Source organism: Ambystoma mexicanum, chromosome 12 (genome assembly GCF_040938575.1).
Source record: "Ambystoma mexicanum isolate Mex_15411 chromosome 12, UKY_AmexF1_1, whole genome shotgun sequence".
NCBI classification, from domain to species: domain Eukaryota; kingdom Metazoa; phylum Chordata; class Amphibia; order Caudata; family Ambystomatidae; genus Ambystoma; species Ambystoma mexicanum.
The window spans coordinates 851309664-851334435 of NC_090936.1; the positions used below are offsets into that span (position 1 = coordinate 851309664).

At 49.9% G+C, this 24772-nt stretch overlaps 1 protein-coding gene across 2 annotated transcripts in view; it reads left to right on the forward strand.

The window, feature by feature from the left end:
• The window catches only part of RLIG1 (RNA 5'-phosphate and 3'-OH ligase 1), a 493483-nt gene that overhangs the window by 81240 nt on the left and 387471 nt on the right, over positions 1-24772 (forward strand). For both annotated transcript variants that reach the window (XM_069629330.1, XM_069629329.1), the window contains exon 3: positions 5226-5318. In XM_069629330.1, coding sequence (XP_069485431.1) covers positions 5226-5318 — 93 coding nt within the window. The remainder of the gene's footprint in view (positions 1-5225; positions 5319-24772) is intronic.

Here is a 24772-nt window from a genome sequence, read left to right on the forward strand (position 1 = left end):
AGAGCCTCACAGGTCCCAAGCTTCCTCGCCAGTCTCCTGCACTTGCCCCCGGCCCTTGCACTTGCCGCAGCACTACTGCACTTCGGTTACGACCCATGAGAGCGGTATCTCTCTGCACTTAACCCAGGTTCTGTTGGGACTGGGCGCACTTGGTCCCTGTTGCCCCCCCAAATCCCTATGCACTTCCTGTTTCTGTTCAACTGCATAATCTGAATGTACCATGCCTAGTAAGATTGTTTGTATAGTGCTCCCTATGTCTTTCCCTCCCATGCATGGTTGCGCTTTGAAACACTTATGTCTTAGCGCATAATAAATAAACAATCAATAATGAGGAAAAAAGTAGACCCACCTTTGCCAAAGGAGCAAAGCCCTCACTGGCAACCTACCATGGAGGATTCCTCAGATCCATTTGACTGTACCCTCATGCATTCAATGCAGAGAATCATAGACACATTTCAAAGATGACAGAGCGCTCGATTGGCAGCTCCACCGTCTCCAAGAATAGAAAGTGTTCCTCCTTGGCATAGGAGTAGATCACCCACAACAGTAAGGGAAGATTTGCCACAGTGGGGCAGGTCACCTCGGAGCATTCACTATGCCTCCCCGATCTTCACGGAGAAGATCACCTTCAATATTCCCACATAGATCACCTGGTCAGCCTGCAGTATATCGCCAGCAAGGCAGAGACACACATCTCCAACCAGTAGACCAGGTGATCCAAACCAGTAGACCTCAAAACCAGAGACGGTCTCTGTCACCATCAAGGTCCTCATCACCACCACCAAGGACCTGGGACTATATAGCTCTGTCCACAGTGTCTATACCAGACTGGCAGGAAGACCTGTATGATCCAAACACTAGAGATGACCCTTTTAGGGACTTCTCAGACCCAGACACTCCAGATGGCGAGCCAGAAGGAGAACTTCCCAGAGATACTCCAGATCAGGACGCAGAGGAGTGGATCACCCACATAATCGAAAAAGAGAAGCATGCCTCTCCATGGGGTGCATCTCCACCTGACAACCGTGTCTTTTCATATCATAATAGCCAAATCGGTGGCGCCATTTCAAATTGAGGTGTCTAGCGAAGAGAAGAAATCTGTGCTCTACGAGCATAGAGACAAGCGCAAGCGTATGTTAACAACCATCCCAATCCTCGCTACAATATGGGAGGCAGGGGAGAAGATCTCGGCAGCTCCTCTATCTACTCTGGCTCTTCTTGCTCACCCTTAGAAGAAGTATAAATCGCCAGATACTGCACCATTGTATCTGAGAGGACATACGAAACCAGACTCTGTAATAACAGTGGCATCTAAAAAAAAAAGCCAAACCAAACCCAGCCTAACCCTTAACAGCTTCTGCGGATAAGGAAGGGCGGAAGCTTGAGGCTTTAGGCAGCAACGTGTCCTGCGCAGCATCACTCGCAGTCAGCAAGCAATGTGCTAGCAATGACAGTTAGGTTTGACAGGGAGATATGCCTCAAAATTTCACCTACCTGTGGAGTTCCAGGAGGAGGCAAAAGCCATTGTTGCGAATGGGGAAGCCACATCAGACCATATTATAGACACCGCAGTAGACATGGCTCAATGTGGTTTCAGACAAATGGCTCATGGTACAGTGCTTAGAAGACCAGCACAGATGAAGGCCACCAATTTCAGGCCCGAAGTATATGCCCAAATACTAGACATGCCATTCGATGGGTAACGTGCCTGTTCAGTAAAAAAATGGACGACCACCTAAAGGGTATCAAATCAGATACCGATACGGCAAGAGCTATAAGCTTGCTCAGGGATAAAAATAAAGATCGACATTCATATCTTTCCTTTTACGGTTCCACCACAAGATACAAGGGATACTGCAGACCCTTTCACACACAAGGATTGTCCTCCACTTCTTACCAGACGGGCATTAGATACCAGCAATCTACTATGAAATACCACTCAGAGGCAGGAAGGGTCAGGCCAGGTCAATGCCCAGACTAAAAAGAATTGACACGAGAGTACAGCGCCACCCACATAGCACCCCTGTGCGAGGGCTGATAAGCCAACATCTACACCGTTGAAAACCAATGACATCTGACAAATGGGTATTGCAAGTGGATGGTGAGTGATTGAGAATTATTCCTGAGCGAGAGAACCATGAGAGTTTTCTCTCCATCAGCAGCTGCAGACTCTACCCCTAACCTGAGAACATTGTGTTCTCATAAAATGCAGTGAACTTGCCTGTCTGGATACGGTCTCTTTGACCCTGAAGCAATGGAGGGAAGGACCACCTAGCAAGCAATATCCTTCCTGTTTTGGTCCTTTGCAAAGAGCACTCAGCCTTTGGGTGCTTGAGGCCATGTATCTTCAAAGAACACAGAGTAGCACCAGACCCATACATTGAAGAATCTGTGTTGGCATTCAGCTGTGAATCTGGATGAACCAATGGTGATTCGTTTTGATTGGAAGGGCCACCGCAGCAAATGCTCAGACTTTCTCTCATATCTGGTACCAATAGGAGAACGGGTTTAACTGGATCATGTGCATTCGGATAGGGCCTACAAGAACCATTTGTATGCACAATATAAAGAGACTCAATCATCTCAGTGAGAGGGAAAGCTGTTCTTAGTCTTATATTAAGATTTGCACTAATGAAGGAAACGTATTTTGACTAGGTGATTGACTGGAAGTCCAGATAGCAGAAGCATAGAGAATGAGAATAGCGAGCTCACCAGCCTGTTATCCAGGTAGGGGTAATAGTTTATGCCATGGCATTTGAGGACCATGGCCACGAAGATCATTAGCTTGGTAGACACAGGTTTTTACTGAATTGTTGTTGAATGACTAACATCTGAACTGGTAATAGACGCCCTCAGAAAAATCTCTGGGAACTTTCTGTGAGGCTTCAAAAAGAGTTTTATGTTCTGGGGGATCTATATGCATGCCGAAGATTCATGACGTTGAGGAGTTTGTGGTGAAATTGGGCAATACTCCCATTAAAACTTTACAATATTTTCGGATGATGGCGGCTGTCCGACGTAGATGGCCATCATTCCCGCTCTAGCCAGATTCCCAAAATTGTATTGAGGCAGTGCTGTCGGTGGGGGCACCAGAACATTAATTTCGAAGTTATGTAGGTTGGTTCAAGACAGCCTCAGGGAACACGGCGTGCAGTAAATGGGAACGGGACCTGGAGGTGGAAATACAAGACCCACAATGGCAGAAATACGCTCTTCTGACAAAGGAAGTCTGACTTAATGCGCGATTTCGACTCATACAGTTTAAGGTTCTCAACCAATTGTATTACACACAGACGAGGATCGCCAGGTTTTCGTCAGCAATGAGCGATGAGTGTCCAAAATGTGGAAGGGGGGGGGCTAGACTCTTATCATATTTTATGGGATTACCCAGGGCTGGGGCGGTTTTGGCAGGAGGTGGCTGATGTGCTAGACGAGATTGTGGACATTCCGTTATCACTGCTCAAATATCTGTTGGGGGACATAGGGAAGATATCCATAATTGCACGAAGGTTCTTTAACCTTGGTTGTGTTATCTCGAAAAAATGCATATTGAAATACTGGAAATCTAAAGGGTTTCCCACGTACAGTGAATGGCTTAAATATTTAACCTATGTTAATGAAAAGGAAGAAGGGTACTTGAGTCATATCCTCGGGGTGACCGAAAACATTTGGGGGCCCTTTGTTGATTACCTCCTATGTACACGCTCCCATGTACACGCAAGAGAGAAGATTGAGGAGGCATATTAAAGGGTGGCCCAGGTGGATGCACCCCTGTCGTACTTATATTGTTTCCCAGATTCTTTTGCTCCTTTTCTTCAATCCTCCCCAAAAAATAAGTAATTATATCAATACAATGTTTCTAAACTTGCTGTGAAAAGTGAATTGTACAATGTCAATTGCAACATGTCTGCCTGCTTTCTAAAGGTTTTAAATGGAAACTGTCATCCTTCAGACCAGTGGCACAAAGCCAGCCCCCTTCCGGCAAAGCCGGGAGGGTATGCCCCAGTTTACTTTGTTTGTGATTTCACCTACCCGTCGTCATTCAATGTTTTCTTTCTTCTTTGCACTCTGTTTGTGAGGTCTTTTTTGAAATGACATACTAGTGGTTCCTTCCTGCCTTAACTGTGTGGACCCTGGGGCAGATGGGTCACATGTGATTGTTTATTCTATAACGTACCAGTACTGGCTGCGGATGGTGAAGGTTTCCTATTTAATATAATTGCTTGGCAAACCGATGTAATTGGTTCACAGCTGCTTTACGGATCCTGCTGCTGGCACAAGGAGTCGTCCAAATCCGAAACCCTCTCCTGGCCCACCACCACCAGGCCCAGCTGAATACCCCCATATGTAGATAATCTGCATCGCATCCTGATGTAGGTGTTCACGTGCACACCGCACTTGTTTCTTAAAAGGTACATACTCTGGTCCCTTTCCCCAAGAGCCTGTAGCAAACGCTACGGAAGATAGGTTTAAACGTTGCCAAAATGGTTACACGCTATTAGTTTTAATATGCTATTTTAGAAACGTTCATAATAATAATTGTGGTGTATTGGGATTATCATACTTGCAATCCAACTCTGTTGTGATTAGTTATTTTTGTTTGAAATTGGGGTTTCTTTTTGAAGCCTACTTTATTAAGCCTCTAGGACATGATTACATAAATTGGGGTGAAATATTGCAAAATAGGATTGTTCTGTTAAATTGCCTTTGTATATTATATTGCTCCACTGGTGCTAAACAGAAGAGGACAAGAAATCCCACTGCAGTGGGAGATTCGGTTGGGTGTATTCCCTTCCATGTGTTTTTGTTTTGTTAAATGTGTATTTGATTTGAGCAGGCTACACTAAAAGAAAATACACCCAAAAAAGTGTATTTGATGGAACCAGACTGATATGTAGAGCGTCCTTCCCATAGAACGGGTTATTTGGCCGTGTTCATTCTCGGTGGAAGTGTCCCCACATTTTTGCCAATTTAAAGAAACACTTTGCATGTCTCAGAACAAGGCAGCATTGGAAGGAACCTTAGGTGGGTTCTCCTCAGATTTGCATACCATTAAGATAAAATGTCGGTAATCACAGGAAGAACAATTGATCTAAAAAATCAATTGAATTACTGCTTTGGCAGTCTTTCCAGAACGGGCAGGAATGTGAACATCAAAGTAATTCTATTCTATTTTGAGTCATTGTTTCATAGGACATCCTTTCTAACTTTCATTTCTATTGTAGGGCAACCATATCTGTGGGCCCGCCTGGATCGGAAACCTAACAAGCAAGCTGAAAAAAGGTTTAAAAAATGTGTCCATTCAAAGCAAGAAAAAGGTTGGTTTCATTTTTGTTTTTAGTAATGTATGCAATGTTTCAAATATTTTTATTTGTAAAGCTTAGCTAAAATGTTCGATAAGTTGTTAAAACTTAATTTTGATAAAAATAAAGGTGATCTTGGGAGAGGAGCCCAGCGTGGTGGCAGTCGTTTACGTTTCCATTACTCAACTACTCCACATCTCGTATCAATAATGGGTTCTGCTGTGCTGCTACTTTACAATGTTTACCATATAAATGAATACAACAGTTTTTTTGTTGTAGATTAATTTTAAAATAGTCTGAATTTACCCTAATACAAAATACTCGTTCACCTTTTTATTGGAAAAAAACTGCAATATGGAACCGCAGCTTTATTTGCTTTCTTCTTACACCTCATCGATTATGAATGGACCGTTTTAGTGGTGGCAAACAAGCTCAGTAAATCCTAGTTATGATAATATTGATAGGTGAAAGAGTAACAAAGGGGTTTGCCTGCCTAGGTTAAACTCCATCCCAACTTTACATTTTATGTGAATCGGCACTAATAAAGATTGCCAACGCTGACTGCTAAGGAAAGTCTTGATTCTATTAAAGACAAGGAGACGAGCATTATGCTTTACTTTCTTTTCATTCTGCCATATCAGCACGTCAAAACGTAACAAACTTTTTTTTTTCTTTTTTTTCGGTATCTCATCAGAAAAACAAAAGAACCAAATCAAAGTTACAAGTTCCATTTTCTTAAACAACTTGAAAAGAGTTCCAGAAACTGCAACTCCCATCCACCGGAGGCCTTCTGTAGTCCTGACCTCTGTCCTTGCACCAATCAGTGCCCAGGTCGGGGTATAAACTCTCTCACCCCTAGGTACTTTCCTCTTTCTTTTGTCCATAATCACTCAATCCCATTAGCATCCAGAACGTGTCCAAGCTACTTCATCAACTGTGCTGTCGCAAAAGCTCTAGAAGCCATTGCCCCTCTAGTGGAATGGGCCCCAAACAAGGATAAATCTATACCTGCCCATTGCATGACTTCCCTCACCCATCTCGCAATGGTTGCTGTCGCTACTGCATGGTGAGGCTTCCTACGCGCTATAAGTAACTGGGTCACGCCACGCGGTCTAAGCTGAGCTGTCGCTGCTTCATAATCTTTGATACACTGCACAACGCATAACTTCTTATTCTCAGTAAAATATGGGTAGGAAATTACTCTGGAATCCGTTTTAGTCCTTTTAGAGATAGTAAACGCCACTCCCTCCGGATAGAACATTTTTCTATCAATCTCTAACGCTTTCACGTCTGAGACTCTCCGACATGCTATCAAACATAGAAGCATCGCCAATTTGCCTGACAATTTTGAACAGGACAGGACGTAATTCTCTGGCCACCTGAGGAATAATTGGAAAACGTCCCTGACGTCCCATAAGACTGCGTATTTCGGCTCTGGCGGCCTCCTCAGTTTCATACCTTTGAGGAGACGCAGTACTGCTGGGTGCTCACCTACTGGATTCCCTTCCACTCTGCTGTGTCCTGCTGAAATAGCGGATCTGTAGACTCCGATAGTCCTATAAGCACCCCATCCTGAAACTTTGAAACAAAAAAATTGAGGATGCTCACTAGAGGCGCTGAAATGGGATCCAAACTGTGTTCTGCACACCATTGCGCCCAACTGTTCCAAGCTGTGTTATAGCTCCTGGAAGGCGCCCAGGAATCTCGGATACAATCTGCAGCGAGTTCTGAAATTCCTAGCAAGTTCCATCTCCTCCTGAAACCCTGCAGACAATCAGCTGCAAGGAGCCCGCTTCTACCAGCGGGTCAATCCGGCCATACGGGTCGAGTAGAAGGTCTGGGATGCTCGGAACTATCCTCGGAAAATCCGTAGAAAGTTCCATTGCTACTGGAATCCAAGCCTGCGTCCTCCAACAGGGTAATACCATTACCACCTCTGCTTTGTCCCTGCGGACTTTCGCCAGAGCTCTCGTGATCATTGCAAATGGCGGAAAGGCATAGTGCACTGCTCTGTGCCACGGGTGCAGGAAGGCTTCTGTACCCGCTGCTCCCGGGTCTATCCACCAACTGAAGTACTTCTGTGTCTGCGCATTCAGTCTGGACGCAAATAGATCTATATCTAAGGGTCCCCAAGTCTGCTGGATGCACTGGAATATTAGGGGATGTAGCTTCCAGTCACTGGAGTCTACAAGATATTGAGAATTACAGTCTGCTATGCAGTTCTGGCTCCCTGGAAGGTATTCCGGGGTCACTGCAATGTTGTTCTGGAGGCAATAATGCCAGAAGTCCTTTGCGAGTTCCGCTAACATTCTGGATTTTGTTCCCCCTAACTTGTTGATGTAGCGGACAGCTAAGATGTTGTCCATTTTGAGCAGAATGCAACATCTTACTTTGTCCTTCATGAAAGCTTGAACTGCGAAGGAGCCTGCTAGAAGCTCGAGGCAGTTTATATGGAGATGCAACTCTTTGTCGGACCATCTCCCTCCTGTCTGAATGTATTCACATCTCGCTCCCCAACCTGACCTGCTTGCATCTGATTCTATGATCAGTTCTGGGACATCCCCGAAGATCGCTCGACCGTTGCAGGCCTCCATGTTCTCTAGCCACCAATGTAGCTCTGACATGGCTTCTTGATCTAAGTCCACCTGCTGATGGTACTTCAAGCCTCCTTGAAGATGTTTGATTTTCAGTCTCTGCAATGCACGGTAATGCAATGGCCCAGGGAAAATAGCCTGAATGGAAGCTGCTAATAGGCCCACTATCCTGGCTAGATTCCGAAGCGAAATAGATCGTTTCGCTATCACTGCTCTGAGCTCCTTCTTTATAGCTCTTACTTTGTGTCCTGGGAGCTCTAGAATCGCTTTCACTGTGCCCACTGTGAAGCCTAACAACTCTAACCTCTGCACCCGAGCTAAATGGGACTTCTCCAAATTTACCAAGAATCCCAGAGATGATAGGAGCTTGAATATCCACTGAACTTCTCTCGCGAGACTCTTTGCTGGATCCCATCAATAGAATATCGTCCAGATAGATAATCATCTGAATGCCTCTTTCCCTGATAGCTGCCGTCACCGGCTTCATCACCTTCGTGAAGGCCCAGGGTGCTGAGGCCATCCCGAATGGTAGGCACGCAAACCGCCAGATCTCCCCTTTCCATCGGAACTGCAGAGATTTCCGAAAGGCTGCTGCTATCGGAATTGCTAGGTACGCGTCTTTGAGGTCTGGTCGCGCTAACTTCTCCTGCACGCAATAGGTATCTGAGGAGGTGTATAACCTCCATCTTGAAATGATTGTACTCCAACCAGCCATTCAATTCTTTTAGGTTTATGACTGGGCGAATCTTTTCCCCTCTGTGCACAAGAAACATGTTGCTGAGGAAAATCTGTCCTTCTGTGACCTCTCGCTCTATCGCTTTCTTTTCCACTAATTTGCTCAACTCGCTGTGCAATAGTGTCTTTTCGTTCTGCGACATGTAAATGGCGGCCGGTTCTGCGTCCTGCTTTGGTACGCCTATGAAGTCTAGGTGAAGACCCACTATCGCCCTTAAAACCCAAACATCGCTTGATAAAGCTTGCCACTCTTTCAGAAAATGGAGGGTTCTCCCTCCGATAGGAATCTCTGGTGTACTCATCGCCTGTTGTACTGGGCTGACGGAATGAACATCTTCCTCTGCGGCCCCTTGCGTGTCTTCCTCTGGCTGGGAAAAAGGTGTCCTGTTGACGGCCTTCCCAATACTGCGCGCGTGGACCTTGAGGTATTCTCTGATAGTTATAGCGACCGGACGAGCGACCTCTGAAATGTCCGGTCCCAGCAAAAACACGCCCAGGGAAAATCTTTTTTATAGAGTTCTGGGCTTTTTCAAGAGCTGTATATGTACCTACAAATTGGGCCATCTCCTTCGCGAAGGCATCTCCGAAAAGAAAGCCCTTGGCGCCCTCTCCCGCTTCATATGTGGCCAGGTCACTAAGTTTACTGTCAATTTTCAGGAGGACACCCCTCCTCCTCTCCGAAGAGAGGGCGCAGTTAACGTTACAAAGCAGACAAATTGCTCTTTGCGCCCAGTTCCCTAGGGCTTGATTATCAACTGGGATACCTGTGATCTTTGACTTTTCAACCAAGTCCATTATTTTGGCTAATGGACCTGCTAGGTCCAGAAGTTTATCCTGGCACCCTTTCCAGGCGCGATCGACACCCTTCCGGATGTCTTTCGCTGGAGTGTCTGCCAGCTTGCCAGGCAGCTCGGGTCTTGGACATTCTGCCCGCATGCGGGATCTAACTTCCCTGTCCAGTGGCTTCCGGATGTGTTGAGCCATATACAGTGCCACTCTAAGGGAGGGTACCCATTCGGAAGACCTCGGGTGCCTAATGGTCTCCGGATCAAACGTATCAAGTATGTTGTCTTCCTCTTCGGGAACTTCTTGTGGAATGTGTTGGATGGGTTGAAGAATTTCTTCTTCCTCCTCTTCGCCGCCTTCATCGTCGGGGGCGTATCCCTGTCCATAATCCCCTGAATTGTCCACCCCTGGGGCAGGGGGTCTGTTGAGGCTGTCAGCCAAGTTAGCTAGAAAGGCGTCTTTCAGTCTGGCGACAGGGTCGCTCTGGTCTTGGGGAACAGTGTTAACCCTATCCTTTGCGCCCGAGGGGGTCAAAGGGTCTGCACTCTTCCGGGCCTTCTTACACCCCTGAATTTCAACCCTCTTGTGAGGGTGTCCAGCCGATGTCCCTTCCCCAGGGCTGTCTGCCCGTCTTTTTCTTGCTGTGAGCCGTTCTTTCTGCTCAGCCATGTATGCCTCCAGCATCTCTAACCTCTGCGTCAGAGGTTGCACCCCCTGAGAGACTGCCTGAGACAGCGAATCACCCAGTACCCTCTTGAAGCAGAGGGATAAATCCGAATCTTGCCAGGTGGGCTCCTCCTCTCACTCTTGTTCACTCCACTGTGGAGTAGTGGACTAACTATTCCACAAGTGCCCGCACGTCACGCCGCTCCGTTTCGCTAATATTCAATGCGAAAACGAGCGTTGGGAAACGTGCATGCCGGGAAGGCTCCGCGGCGCTGTTCTGCTGGGTCTCAGCACTCACCGTGTTCGGAGGCGCGAGACGTCCCTGCACATGCACGTAGGGACGGAGTGCCGCCGGGACCGAGGACTACTGGGCCCGTTGGCGCGAAACGGGTATGCGACTCTGAGGAGAACGGGGCGGCTGCCTATAGCGAGCGGCTTTGCCCGCCGCTCCACTCCGCCTCTACTCCGAGCTACGTTCTGACAACCTCTTCAGATACGGCAAAATAAACTTATACACGGGCGCGCCGCCAACAGAGCTACTTCGTTAATGCATTCTATATTAACGTAACATCAAAGGATATCTACGAATGTCTATACACCCTGTGGGCGCACATAAATCTCCAAACATCAACAGACATAAGTACTCATCTTTTGTATGGGAGCAAAAAGAAAGAGGAATGTACCTAGGGGTGAGACAGTTTATACCCCGACCTGGGCACTGATTGCTGCAAGGACAGAGGTCATGACTACAGAAGGCCTCAGGTGGATGGGAGTTGTAGTTTCTGGAAATCATTTCAAGTTGTTTAAGAAAATGGAACTTGTAACTTTGATTTGGTTCTTTTGTTTTTCTGATGAGATACCGAAAAAATAAAAAAAAAGTTAGTCAAGTTTTGAAGTGCTGATATGGCAGAGTTAAAAGAAAGTAAAGCATAATGCGAGCCTCCTGTCTTGTCATAGAATCCTATTGTCAAGGTTAGACTTTTCAGGGGAAATGCTAGTCCCCCAACCATTGCCTTAATTCTGACTCATCAGCCTGTTCATGCAGTATTTAGTATAAGTCCGACCTTCACTCCCTGCCCTACTAATGTGCTTTTGTCTGGCAACTCTCACTCCAGATTTGTTTAATTATCTAGCATTCCTATATACCCTTCCAATTGAGAAGCTACTGTCAGCCTCTGTCTGGGAGGATCCATGTGGATAATTTGGGGTAACTAATTGGACAAGCTCAACATGTGGATGCACTCTGAAATCCATTCCTCCCTCCCATCGTGTTTGCTTATACAGGGCGCAAAATGTACTTCCTTGGCTCGTAAATCTTGACTCTTGGTGAGTAAGAAATGGTGTTCTGTCCGTGTATAGAATTAAGTTGGCTAGTGACTTTTTGTGGCTGGCTAGTAGCATGCAACTTGAAATTTTGCAACCTGCTTATACACACAGCACTCTAGCCTGTTTCTTTTTTAAACTTTAGTTTTATTCGCATTTTCTTAATAAAACAAACAGGTTCACTGTTAGATCACAATAAACGCCTCCATCAAACCCTAGAACCTAGCACCTGCCTCACCCCCAACCCCCCCACCCCAACTCCTTCCATCCCCCTCAATAGCATGACCAAACAGGGATATAACCACGAAAAACTTCCAAGTGACCCCTTCATGTCAGTGCCTGGAAGCTGAACTGGTCGCTGATTTCAGTGTTAGTTAAGTTACATCTGCTGTCCCCTGGGCCGTATGCCACCCAACCCACCATAGGACCCACACATTCCCTTCCACTCCCTCTTCGAGCCAGAGTGGTAGCACTGGAGTCAATGGGCGTCCCAACCCCATGCCTGTTGCACACCATACCAATTCGCTAAGAAAGAACCGGAGTCATTATTTACCAAAGCAGTCAGTTTGTCCATGAGGAACATGTTCTTTAGCTTTTTCAACCAATCCTCCTGGGAAGGGGGTCACAGCGCTCTTCCATTTCTTTGCCAGAGCCACCCTACCCGGCCTCAACATTGTTTCCCACATTCTTGGGTACCTGTATATTTCCGTCTCCTCCGGGGGGAGGCCCAACAACATCGTTGGTGGATTTGGCAGGAGTAATTCTTCAGTAATTTCCGCGATCCATCCCCTCAGTCTCTCCCAAAACTCCTGAGCCTTAGGACAGTGCCACCACATGTGACCCCTCGTTCCCACCTGGCCGCAGCCTCTTGGACATCTAGGGGACACCCCTGGGAACATCTTTTACAGTTTCAAAGGGTCCCTATGCCACCCCTGCAAGATCTTGAAATTGTGCTCCATATCTGACGTAAATAAGTTCCCGTGAAATGCTATTTTGAATATCCTGGACCAGGCCTCCTCTGAGAGAACCTCCCCTGCCAGCTCATCCCAGAGCTTGCGGAATCCCCTCCTCGCCTCTAAATTATTGGTGTTCAATATTCTTTACATCTTGGACACTGACCCCTTCCTCGTTGCCGCTGTGTCCAGGAATTTTTCAAAGGGGGTCAGCTGTCTCCTCAGGTTCTGACCCCAAGTCTGGTCACAGAGAACGCCCTTTAGGCGAAGATAATCGAAAACAGAAAGGGAACCCCGCCCAAGAGCCTCCCTCATTACCTCATACGAGAGTAACTCGCCCTCTTTAAACATTTGTCCCGCCCATTCCATTCCATTCCCCTGTCCGACCAAGACTGGGCATTCCTGAACCCCCTACCACCAAGAACAATAGGGCGACCCCAGAGCGAGGACATCGGGGATGGCCATGAAGTGAGGTGTGCGGTTGAGGGGCCCCCCTTTCCAAATCGCCTAGAGGAACTCCAAGGTAGGATGGACCTTCAATCTTCTCGGGATAAGCTTACCTGGTGTCCACAAGAGGTCACGTACCTTCAGCGGATGGGCATCCATATCCTCCAAGTAGGACCAGTAAGTTCCCAACCCCTCTTTCATATGCTCTAATAGAACGCGCAATTGGGCCACCCGGAAATAAAGAAGAAAATCCGGAAACCCAAAGCCCCCCTCCTCCTTGGGAAGAGTTGGCATAGCTCTCCCTATCCTCGGGGGTCCTCCCCTGCCATACAAATTTTTAAGAAACTACAGCAAGTCAAGAATGGCAGGGTCTACTGTAGAGACAAAGTTCATAGGCCAGGCCCACTCTTGGAGAGAGCAAGGCGGAATGTGCCCAAGATCACACAGTGGAAATTCACTCAGTCTTTGCAGAAAATGTCAAAAGCGGTTGGATCAGTTCAGAAAGGCAAAGTTAGCAGGTTGGGAGGACAACCCAGTTGGAAAGTCAAGGATTTACGGGACACCTTGGACAGTCCGTTGCAAGGGAGACCAGGCGGGACACAGTACCTGAAATGGTGAGAAAGCTCCAGCGGGGGCAGTTGTTCCTGGCAGCAGGTGCAAGTCGTGGCTTTGACCAGAGGAAGAAATGATCTCGACGAGAGAGAAAGCTGGAGGTCATTGCACTGCCAGGGAAGAAACCAGCCGTGGAGTTCCCGATTAAAAGGTACAACCCTTTTATTCGCGGTCAGTGGTGAAGCGTGGCTATCAGACCGCCGGGGTGCTTGGCACGGGCGATTCGACCACGAGACGTCCTGGAAGGCGAAAAAGGCGAACTGGTTGGTCCCACCAGCTCAAAGGGAAGAAGACTCTCCTGGAAGAAGATCTCCTCTGTCGTCGGGGAAGTGGTGAGTTCGTACAACAGCGCTCCACCGGTGGTGTCATCGTTGTAGATGGCTCTGCTTCTGCCCTCTTCAGATTCTTTAGGTCCTGTGACGACTTCTGAAGTTCCAGTCCCAAAAGCCCTGCTTTTATGCAGAAAAACCCCCATTCAACAGCCTAGCTGTCACTCAAACATGCTAAGTGATGAGCCGGTCGGCTCACCACTGGGCCAGTCACACAAGAGTGCGACTTGAGTTGCTAAGGTAACTCAGTCCAGGGTGCCTAATCCCCCTCCCACACATCCTGTAGACCCCAGACAGAGTGGCACCATTTGGAGGGCTTCTGTGCAGAAGCCCGCCAAAAAGTGGAACAAAGGGCTCGACTTGGGTTAGAGTTTCAGAGGCGAACACAAACGTCATTTTAAAACCGAGTCCTGGCAAAAAGACCCAACCGGGGAATAAATATCAAATAAATAACCCGCCGGTATCTTTAACATTGCACCAAAAAGTGGTGCGTTTAAAATCAATGGGAAAATTCTATAAAAAATATTCTGGTGGAATATTTTGCGTGGTATCCACTGCCACCAGCCAGAAACTCGACAAGGGGGGACTGGACAGTGCCCCCTTGGAAAACAGACCCAGGGGCAATCGAATTACCCCTACCAGTACTTCCACAATATGATGGTTTGTACTTGTTCTGTTCACAATTTGAGACTAGTAAAGCCAATGGTGACTTTACATGCCCTGGAGACAGTAGTCAGTCCCAGGGTATGGAGTCTATGTTTGGGGATCACTATGACACCCCTGTGTTACTGCACTGAGGGTGCTGTGTAACACACATACCAAAAACACATGAAGCCCTATGGAGTAAAGGAGCCCATAGAACACATTCACAGTCGAAGGACATTCTCAAATCATGTCTAAGAGTGGGAGAAAAAGAGTCTCACTCTTAGCAGGAGAAAAAAATAAACCCCAAAAATCCAGCAAAGCTGCTGGGGGACTCACTAGGTTTGGGAAATTAGCCTTAACAGAGAATTCTCCCTAGCAGGTTTCCATCGTAAAAACATATAACAAGAGGGAGAGGGGGCAACCCTGCCTTGTCCCCCGAGAGAGGGAAAAAGATTCTGACAACTCCATTCACCTGCGCCCTAGCTGTTGGGGCTCTGTAAAGCGCGGACACCCAATTCCTAATGTGGACTCCGAAACCTATTTTCTGAAGGAGGAGTTCCATGTATCTCCACTCGACCATGTGAAAAGCTTTCTCGGAGTCCAGAGAAAGCAGGGATGCCTCAAGATCTGACTTTTGAGCATAATGCACCAGGTCTATCGTCTTGCGGATATTATCCGAGCCTTGCCTTCCCCTTATGAAACCCACCTGATCCCCGTGTACCAGGCTTGCCATTATCCCTTCCATTCGCCTTCCCACTACCTTGGCTAGAATCTTGACATCCATGTTGAGAAGAGCAGTAGGAGGAGCATTCCATCGGGTCCTTACCCTCCTTGGGCAACACTACTATTATAGCCCCCATCATAGATTCCGGAAGGGTCCCCCCCTCCAACACCGCATTGAACACCCTCACCAGGTGGGGAGCGAGGGCGGAGCGAAACCTTTTGTAAAAATATACAGAGAAGCCGTCCTCACTGGGGGACGTCCCCACTTTCATTCCACTAATCGCCTGCTCCACCTCATCTTCCGTCACCGGACCCTCCAAACCTTCCGCCATTTCTCTAGCCAGGGCCGGAAATTGAATGGAATGCAGAAAGCCCTCAATCTGGGCGTCGTCCCCGTCGTATTCTGACGAGTACAACTGTTCATAGTATCGACAGAAGGCCGCTCCTATATCATACCTCACCCGCCCCCGTTCAACCCTCAAAGCCTTCACCATCCTACTTCTCTGAACCTCCCTCAATCTCCAGGCTAGAATTCTGTCCGCTCTATCCCCCTTCTCGTAGTATTTTTGTTTCACCAGCTGCAGACCCCTCTTGGTCCTATGCAGCAGAAGGTCCTTCAATTGAAGCCTGTAGCCCTCCAAGGCGGACATCCGCTCTCGTTCTAGGGGCTCCTCTGGGTGACCTCCCGGTTGGAATTGGGCTATTTTCCTCCCGCAGGACCCTCTCCTGGGCTTCCCTCCCCCTTTTTTTCTGGGCTCCCATTTTAATAAGAACACCTCGCATGGTCGCCTTAAAATCGTCCCACAGAATGTGTGTGCCAACCTCACCATTGTCATTCAGGTCGAAATACTCTGTTATGGTACCCAAAACCTCCTTTGCATTGGCCTCATCTTTCAGCAGAGAATCATTACATTTCCACCGCCCTCTGCGACTCCCCCCGCCATCCCCCTGCTATGGTAGCCCGGACCAAATCATGGTCAGACCAGAGAATAGGAAGCATGGATTGCAGAGTAGAATGTAAATGAGGGCTCTCCCGTCCTGGCATTAAGGATAGTGTCTACCAGGCCCAGTTCCACGTTGACCTTCTGAAAGTTACGTGCTAAGGCTTCGTCCGCGGCCCTAGTGGGCTGGGGTCCTCAGCGTTTCCTATCCATAACTGGGTCCAGGACCATATTGAAATCACCACCATTGCACCATGGGCAAAAAGTTTCAACCTGTCCCTTATTTCCTCCCAGAATTGAGCTTGGCCTTCGTTCGGGCTATACACCACCGCAAGAGTAAGAGGAGAGCCCTGCAAGGAGCCCTTCACTAGCAAATATCGGTCCTCCAAATCCTTCAGGATGGCCTCCTTCTCACAACCAACATCCCTTGACAGCAATATGGCCACCCCCCTTTTTTCCGTCATGTGTGATGCACTGAATACCTCTCAGATTCCCCCCCCCCCGCATTTTGGGCTCTCTCCTCCGCTCCCAGTGAGTCTCTTGTAGGAAGAGACTCTTTATCTCCCCCCCCCCCCACTCCGGCATCCAGCCAAGTAGTTCCACCATTACTGGCAATTGGCCGGACCACTAGCTAGCTGCCCTTGCCGGGCCATTATCGATATGCACTCCTCTTTGAGCCCCCCCCCACAACAGATCGCCCCCCTAGAAAACACCTTATACTTGCTGATCATGGGGACTATACCCGCAACTGGACCCCCAAATTTCCAACTCCCACACCCCTGTGGGCCAAAGTGACCCGGACCTCCTCATACAGGGTCATGGCGCTCTGTCCTTCGTCTGCGACGGTGTGTTCAAAATTTTGAATTTCCTGGAGCCAGTCTTCCTTCTCCTGTCTCCCTGGAACACATGGCCCCCAGCACCAACCACGGCCTTCCCTGCAGGGCTCCCACGGGGGGTCGGATCAGTCACATAGTCTCGGATGGCTCCCCGTATGTCTACCTCCATGACCAGGGTCAACTGCTGGCCCATGTACTCAAACGCGAGAGAGAAGGGGTAGCCCCATCTGTAGCGCACTCCCAACCCCTTTAATATCTGCGTTAGGGGACGACACATTCTGCGTTTGGCCAGAGTGTACGAAGGGAGATCCTGGAAGATGGAAACCTGGGCATTGTTGTACGCGATCTCCCGCGCCTTCCTGGCCTCTTCCAGCACCTTCGCCTTTTCCGTGAATTAGTGAAATCGTACCAGGACCGACCGGGGACCCCCCCGCTCTACCTCCCGCCCTGTGCACCCGATCAAACGTTGTTTCAGTTGTCATCTCGTCTGCGAAAAGGAGGGCGATAATCTCTCTCACCACCCGGACCAGATCTCTCTCTGTTTCCCCCTCCATCTCCGGGACCCCAAAAAATCTGAGGTTGTTCCTCCATTCCCTATTTTCAAAATCATCCATTTGCCTGGCCCTTTCCTCATCCCTTTTCTCCAGGGCCGACAGCCTCAAGTCCGTTTGTATCTCTTGGGTCGCTGAGGAGGACTGGTGGGTCTCTAGTTGTAATAATCTGTCCTCAACCTTGTCCACGCATTGGTCAATTTTTTCTAACTTCTGCGCGATTTCCGCTCGCATATCCCCGATTTCTTGCAGGACTGTGGCGAAGCCTTTTTCCATCACTGTGGCGGACGGGGACGGCGACTCCTTCTGGGCCATTCCACTTCCTCGGGCCAGACCACAATTTTCACTACTTGCTTCCTGGTATCCCCCCCCAGCCCCCCCCCCCCCCCCACTGTCCGCGCAAAACCTGACAGGGGAGGGCGTAACCACCTCTGGGCTGGCACATGCCCCACCAGCCTCAGGCCGAGGCCTCACACCCTGGCCGTTCTCCCTGTATCCCTCCGGGTCCTTCCTGCACTCACGGGGGGGATGGTACGGTCGCCGAGGCCACGTGAGCAGAGCCCCGGAGTGTCCGCTCCAGGGAGCCCTACCGTCTCGCCCCCCCCCCCCCCGGGCTTTTCCGGTTGATTAGGCTTCACCTTGATTGTCAGTAGGCGGGCACACACCCTGAGAGCCAAGCCCGGGGCCACCACCTACTCGGAGTCCGGGCCTCCCCACTTTGTTCTCCCCCTTCGACCACGGGATCCACTTTCCACCAAGAGCCGCTAGGGGGGGCAGCCGCAATCCAGAGGGGTGGGGGAGCCGTACCGCGGACCCTCCCGGACTTGTTCCAGCCCGCGCAGACTCCCTCACAGGGTATCGGGTCCCGTTCTCCGCAGACCGGAGGACTGCAGACGTCACTCCTTCGGCCGGGGAGCCCCGGGGGTTCCCCGCCTCTCCGGACTTGAGTTATCCCGATGGAGGGACTCCCGGGGGGGCTCAATCCCACAAATTAGCCCAGCTTTGGCGGGAGCTCCAGTCTCAGGCTGCCATAGCCTGTGCGCCCCCTGGTGGCCTTTCCTCTAGCCTGTTTCACTCCACTGTTCTGCCAGTCTGCCTCCCCCTTTTGCATTGGCTCCTTGAGAAACTGGCACTACTTTCAATGCCTTTTAAAAGGAGACCTAATGATGCGCTACATGGGACGTTAAACATGTGCTCCGTTGGGGTCGGGCAGGAGGGCCTCAAGAGCCCAAGCAGTATGGCAGCTCTGATGTGAGCTCCTCTTTCGACCCAGACATCCTGAAGAATATCCTGTGTGCGAGCAGCCCCGTAATTGTTGGCGTTTACTCTGCTTCGTTTGGTGAACGCTCGGACCGCGTTGTGGCCCACACAGACCGGGCTATTACTGGTAACGAACACTGGTGGTGGCGTGGTTGACTGGCAGCAGACCCAGCCCGAAGAAACGCAGTTGGCCGCCGAGACTAATGGGTTTACGTGGTATGGTGGTGCCGAACTGCCCTTCAGGCCGTAGGAAAGGAGCCATAATGACATGGAATATCTTCCAGTGGCCACTGAGGATGGGCTACGAGTATCGGCTTGGGGCAGAGACGCCGTTGCGGATTCGGTTGCCCCAAGAAGGGGGGGAGCCTGCAAGGTGTCAAAGCTGCGTAAACTGATGCTGCGGTGCGCACAGCCTGGCCAAGGACTGGTTGACTGCAGCCAGGATTACGGCCCCGGAGGAGCGAGAACCATGAGCAGTGCCCTGTAAGGGAAGACCCGGAGACAAGTCAGTCACAGCGATCTCAGTGTGCGCCACACATGAGAAGAGGGAGCAGTGGGCAGCTGCCAGTGCGGAGACTGTGGCAGTGCTTGATTGTTAGGTTATTTATAATGCGCCTATACACAAGTGTTTCAAGGCACAACCAGGCAAGGGAGGGGGAAACAGTGCATAACAAGACAAGTGATCTTACTAGGCCTAGTATCATTCAGATCGTGCAAGTGCACATACAAGAAGTGCAGGGGAGGGGGGAGAAGTGCACCCAGTGGAACAGTGCCTGGGTTAAGTGCCGCAAGGCAGGGCCTCAGAGGGGAACACGCCCAGGAAGTGCAAGGAGGGCCAGGAGGCAGTGCAGGAGGGCCCGCAGGCAAGTGCTAGGGACTGGGCTGGGGGGGACAGGTGTCCTATATGACAGAGAGCACCAGGCAGTCAGTCATCGTAACAGCGAGAGGAAGGCAAGGATAGCAGAGGGAAGGCAGAGAGAAAAGGGAGGTGGGGAAAGGTTAGCATGGGAGAGGCAGAGAGAAGGAGGAGCAGGAAAGGAAGGGTTTGAGGAGCATCCGGAACTTAAGGAGGTCTGGCTCAAGGCAGAGAGTGGCAAGGAAGCCATTCCAGAGGGAGGCACCTGCAGAGGAAAGAGATCTACCACCCAGTCTGCTAGGAGAAGCGACTCACCCGTAGAGAATTGGAGGTAGACGAGTGGAGGGCTCTGAAAGGAAGGTACTTAGGAAGAGGGCGTTGGAGATAGTTTGCGACCCGGTCTCAGAAGTCCTTGTGGACAATTCAAAGGGTCTTGAACTTGATCCTAACAGCTACCAGGAGCCAGTGTAGGGATTTCAGAGCCAGAGATGCGGTCCCCGGGCTTGATGCCAAGGATAAGTCTTGGAGTCTTGTTTTTGATGAGTTGCAGAGGGTGGAGTATAGAGTTAAGTAGATTAAGAAAGAGGCTGTTGCAATAGTCCATCCTAGGGAGAAACAGGGCTCTGGAGACAGTGAGCTCCTGGGGAAAGGTGAGAAAAGGTAGAATACCTCTGAGGAGGTGCAGTTGGAAATGGGACTTTTTAGAGACGTCTGTAATATGTGGAGAGAAGGAGAGCATGGAGTCGAAGATGACCCCAAGGTTTTTTGCCTCGCAAGAGGTTGAGGGCAAAGGGCCAAGGGAGGCCGTCCAGAGTGAAGGGGGGGAAAAGCAGGAGCAGGGGTCCCAATGAGAAGGATCTGTCTTACTGGCATTAAAGGCAGAGATCATTAGAGGCGCACCATGCCTGAATAGCAGAAAGACAGTCAAGGATGAGCGAGGATAAGGATGGTGAGAGTAGCCTGAAGGAGAGCTGCGTGCCATCCGCATAACACAAAGTTCAAGGAAAAAGTAGAGATCAGTTGTGCCAAGGGAGCCAGACAGACATTGAAAAACCAGGGCAAGAGGATAGATCCCTAGGGAACACCACATGTAGAGAGTGTGATGGAGGAGAGGAAGGACCCAAGTTCAACCTGGGAAGGTTGGTCCAAGAGGAAAGAGGATAGCCACGCCATAGCCTGATCCATGATGCCCAGGGTATCTCAGAGACGGGTGATCAGGATGTTGTGGTTCACCATGCACGTGGTAGAAGAAAGGTCAAGGAGGATGAGGACAGAGGGAGAGTTAGTCGAGGTTTGATGATAAGTCTTCACGGGTGTCCTAGAGAGCAGTTGCTGTGCCTCTGGCTGCTCTGAAGCCAGACCAACGGATTCTGTGTGGCAGGTTAGTTGGGAGATAGACAATTTCTCCAGGAGTTTGCTCAGGAAAGGAGTAATAGAAATTGTGCGATAGTTTGCCAAGATGGAGGGGTCAGCAGAAGGCATTTTAAGCAGGGGGTGCACAAGGGAGTGCTTAAGAGGAGAGGAGAAAACTCCAATAGGCAAAGGTGTGGTTGCAGAGATCGGCCAAGGCTGAAGGAGAGTCAATGTTGTCCTTGATGGTTCTGGAGGGGGTAGGGAGACCCCTGTTCGGATGAGACTTTCGTAGACCAGACTTATCTGGAAACCTCATCAGGTGTGACAGGAGAGAGGGTGGCGAGGGGAGGAGAAAAGGAGGCTAAGGAGGGCCTGTGAGTGGAAGGGAAGGAGTGAGTGAGGGAGGGAGGGAAGAAGATGAGTGGGGACAGGATGTCCTGAGTTTTTGTGCTGGAATGAGAGGCAAGTGCCGATCGGAGGGCCTGGGTGGGTGTACTAGAGGAAGATACTGCAGTAGGATTGGCCTACTTCTTGCAGATTTTAAAATGTTCTGCCATATTGTTAGATGCCGCAGAGATGTGGGCTTGAATTTAGAGGGAGGCCGTCCAGAGTGAAAGGGGAAAAGCAGGAGAAGTAGGCGGCAGGCCAGTTTGTCAGAGGGTGAACCTGGAGCTCCCCATTTCCGTTCAGCTGCTCTGCACTTGTGTTTTAGGGCGGCCAGGTCGGAGTCGTACCAAGAATTGCACTTTTTGGAAGGCTTCAGGTGGATCCTCATGACAGGGGCAAGGATGTCAATAGTGTTAGAGATGGAAAGGTGAAAGTTAGAAAGGGCTGTGTCAGGATGTGAGTCAGCCGCAGGAGTACGTGGAGGCAAAGGCTGCCACTGACACTCTCTTCATGGGTCGGATGACCATGAAGCAGGGTGTCGGTGCTGGGTGGGCCATTGCCAGTGGAACAGGAAGCTTCAAGAGAGAAGAAAGTGATCAGTCCAGGACAGAGGAGTAGTGAGAGGGTTAGAGCCAGGGATGTCAGAGGTGATGAGAGCATCCAAGGTGTGTCCGACAGAGTGGGTCGGACCAGAGGGTAGAAATGAAAGAGAGTCGCAAAGGTTGTGGAAAAAAAAGCCCTGAGGAGTCAGGAGAGTCCAGGTGGATTAAATCCCCAAGGAGGAGAAGCTGGGAGACGAGAGCGGTAAGGGAGTTAGGAGAGCCAAGGCTGGCAAGGGAACCAGAGTAGCGGAGCAAGGGGGTGGCAAGGGAGCCATGGATGTAAATGGCAAGGGAGCCAGAATAGCGGAGGTAGGGGGTGGCATGGTAGCCAGAGTAAAGGAGGTAGGGGGTGGCAAGGGAGCCATGGAGGTGGGTGGCAAGGGAGCCAGAGTAGCAGAGGGCGGGGTGGCAAGGGAGCCATGGAGGTGGGTGGCAAGGGAGCCAGGGAGGACAATGACAAGGGAGCCAAAGTGGTGGAAGAAGGTGGCCGAGCAGAGGTAGCCGTGGTGGAAAAAGGAAGGAAGTTGATGAGGCGAGGGAGGCACCTATTGCAAAGTAAAAGGTTGGGCTGAGCTCCTTGTACCAGGATGTTACCATTGAGATGGGCATTAATGATGACTTTGGAGGAATGGAAAGTGGCTAAGAGGACCTCCCAACATCTGCCACATTAATGGGTGTGGAAGAGTAAGGAGATATCAGAGCGACCATATGCAGGGTCCTTAGGTCGGGTGAAGGAACAGCAAAGAGTATGTTGGTGAGAGTTTCTTTGACAGAAGCACTGACATAGGTGTCAGCGATGGGAACGCTTGAGTTGGAGACCAGTGTGTCCTTCTTAAGCTTCTTCCTACCAGAGTTAGTGAGAGGAGAAGGATAGGAGATAAAGAAGCAATTAGAGAAGATGGGGGAAATAGGGCGCACATAGTGGGTGGGGGAGGGGGTGGAAGAGGCACTTCGCAAGGCTGAGCAACTGAGATGCAATGGATGGGTACGATGTGTGCGCGAAGGGAGAAGAGAGAACACAGGGATACACAAGTACAGAGAACAGGCTAAGAATAGTAGCTTACAGTAGGATAACCATTCTAGAACTGGTTACAGTAGGGTAACCATTCTACAACAGAGTACAGTGAACAACAGAAAAGCACAGGCAATGAGTACCAACAGTTGGAGCCGGCTCAGCTCACCCTAGGGGGAGAGCTGGGAGCCAGAGTGGGGGAACCTAGAGAAGAGGAGAAAGGCCTATTGGGGAAAAGCAAATCATGAGAACAGAGCCATGGCCCAATACATCCTGTCGGTGAAAGTAGTTGCAGGTGTCCCCAAGCGTTCACCTAGGAGGAAAAAGCAGGTGATGCTAGAGAAGTGCAAGAAAATAGTAGTGGGAGTGAAGAAATGGAGTACTGCTACCCTGGAGAAAGGGGAGCCTGGTGGATGCGTGGAACACATTGCAAGGTAAGAAAGCGCATTGGAAAGGAAAGTACATGCTAAGCCAGGGAATGGGGCCTGCAGTCTGGGACAGAGAGATCAAGGCCAGAAGAGTATCTATTGGAGGGGCACCCAGTTATGGGTCAAGTGGAGAGCTGAGCACAGGCTAATTGGGGCCCTGCTGAAGGAAGCAGCGCTGTGGGAGACCTTGGGCCAACTGAATAAAGCCTATATTTCTACACACATGGTTGGAGCAGGGCAGTAGGATATCCCGAAGGTCCTCCCCGAGTAGCTGGACTGGCCTGGGTGGAGAGCTGGATAGTTAAAGGGGGCGAAAACCAACGCACCCTATCCTTTGAGGGACAGGAAGCCGAGAATAGCTCCAAGGCCTCACGAGAGCCTTCTATCACCCCTGGTATGTTTAAGGGTGCAACTGAGACACCGGAGGATACTGACTTGGACTTGAGGGAAATCCTGCTGCACTGCAATGCCGGTGTAGGGAAATTGGACACTAAATTGGACACCCTTGATACCAAGGCAGAACTCGTGCAACTGCAGCTGGATACACATGGTTCCCGGACTCGAGGTGGCAGAGAACAGAATTTCCGGGCTTGAAGATGCAGCAGTAACGGTCCCGATCTAGCTGGCGGCCCTCGTAACGGCTGTCAAAGTAATTATGGCCAAAAATGAAGATTTTGAGGGGCGTGCAAGATGTAACAACATAGGCCTGGTTGGGGTCTCAGAACAACAGGCTGCATGGAGGACTTTGTGGAAAAATTGTGTACAACACTCTTCGGTAAAGAGAAGCTCTTACCAGTGTTCATTGTGGAGCAGGCTCACAGAATTCCAGCACCATCCCCCATTCCGGGGCCCCTCCGCACCCCATAATTGCAAGAATCCTTAACTACAGGGATCGGGACACAATCCTTTAGGTATCCAAGGAAAAAAGCAATCTGGTCTTTGATGGAGAGAACATGCAGATATTCACGGATTTCTCTGCATCAGTGCAAGCGGCGAGGAGACCTTTTACGGGAGTGAAATTCTGGCTCTGGAAATTTCGACATGCGATACGCCATGCAGTTTGCAGCCAAGCTCTGGATCCAATATGCTCGGAAGGCAAACTTTTTTGTCACACCAGAAGAGGCAGTATGTTCTTGGACAGAATCCCCAGGAAGGGGCCCAGCAGAAGCCGATCACCTCGCAGTCCAGACCAAGAATCCGCTGGGTCATCTCAAAGTCAGACCCGACACTGGACAATAGGGGAGTGGGGGTTGGCAATCGGATACATTTTGGGAAGTATATGAAGAGGACGGCTCTGATGGGGAGCCCTGTCACTGGGCCGGTCTGGTTGGGGTCATTGCATTTTCTGGTACCAGCCTTTATTTCACTTTCCCCTGTGTCTGGCTGAAAAACTGTTGGCCCACCATACTGTTTGCCACGGGTGAACAGTC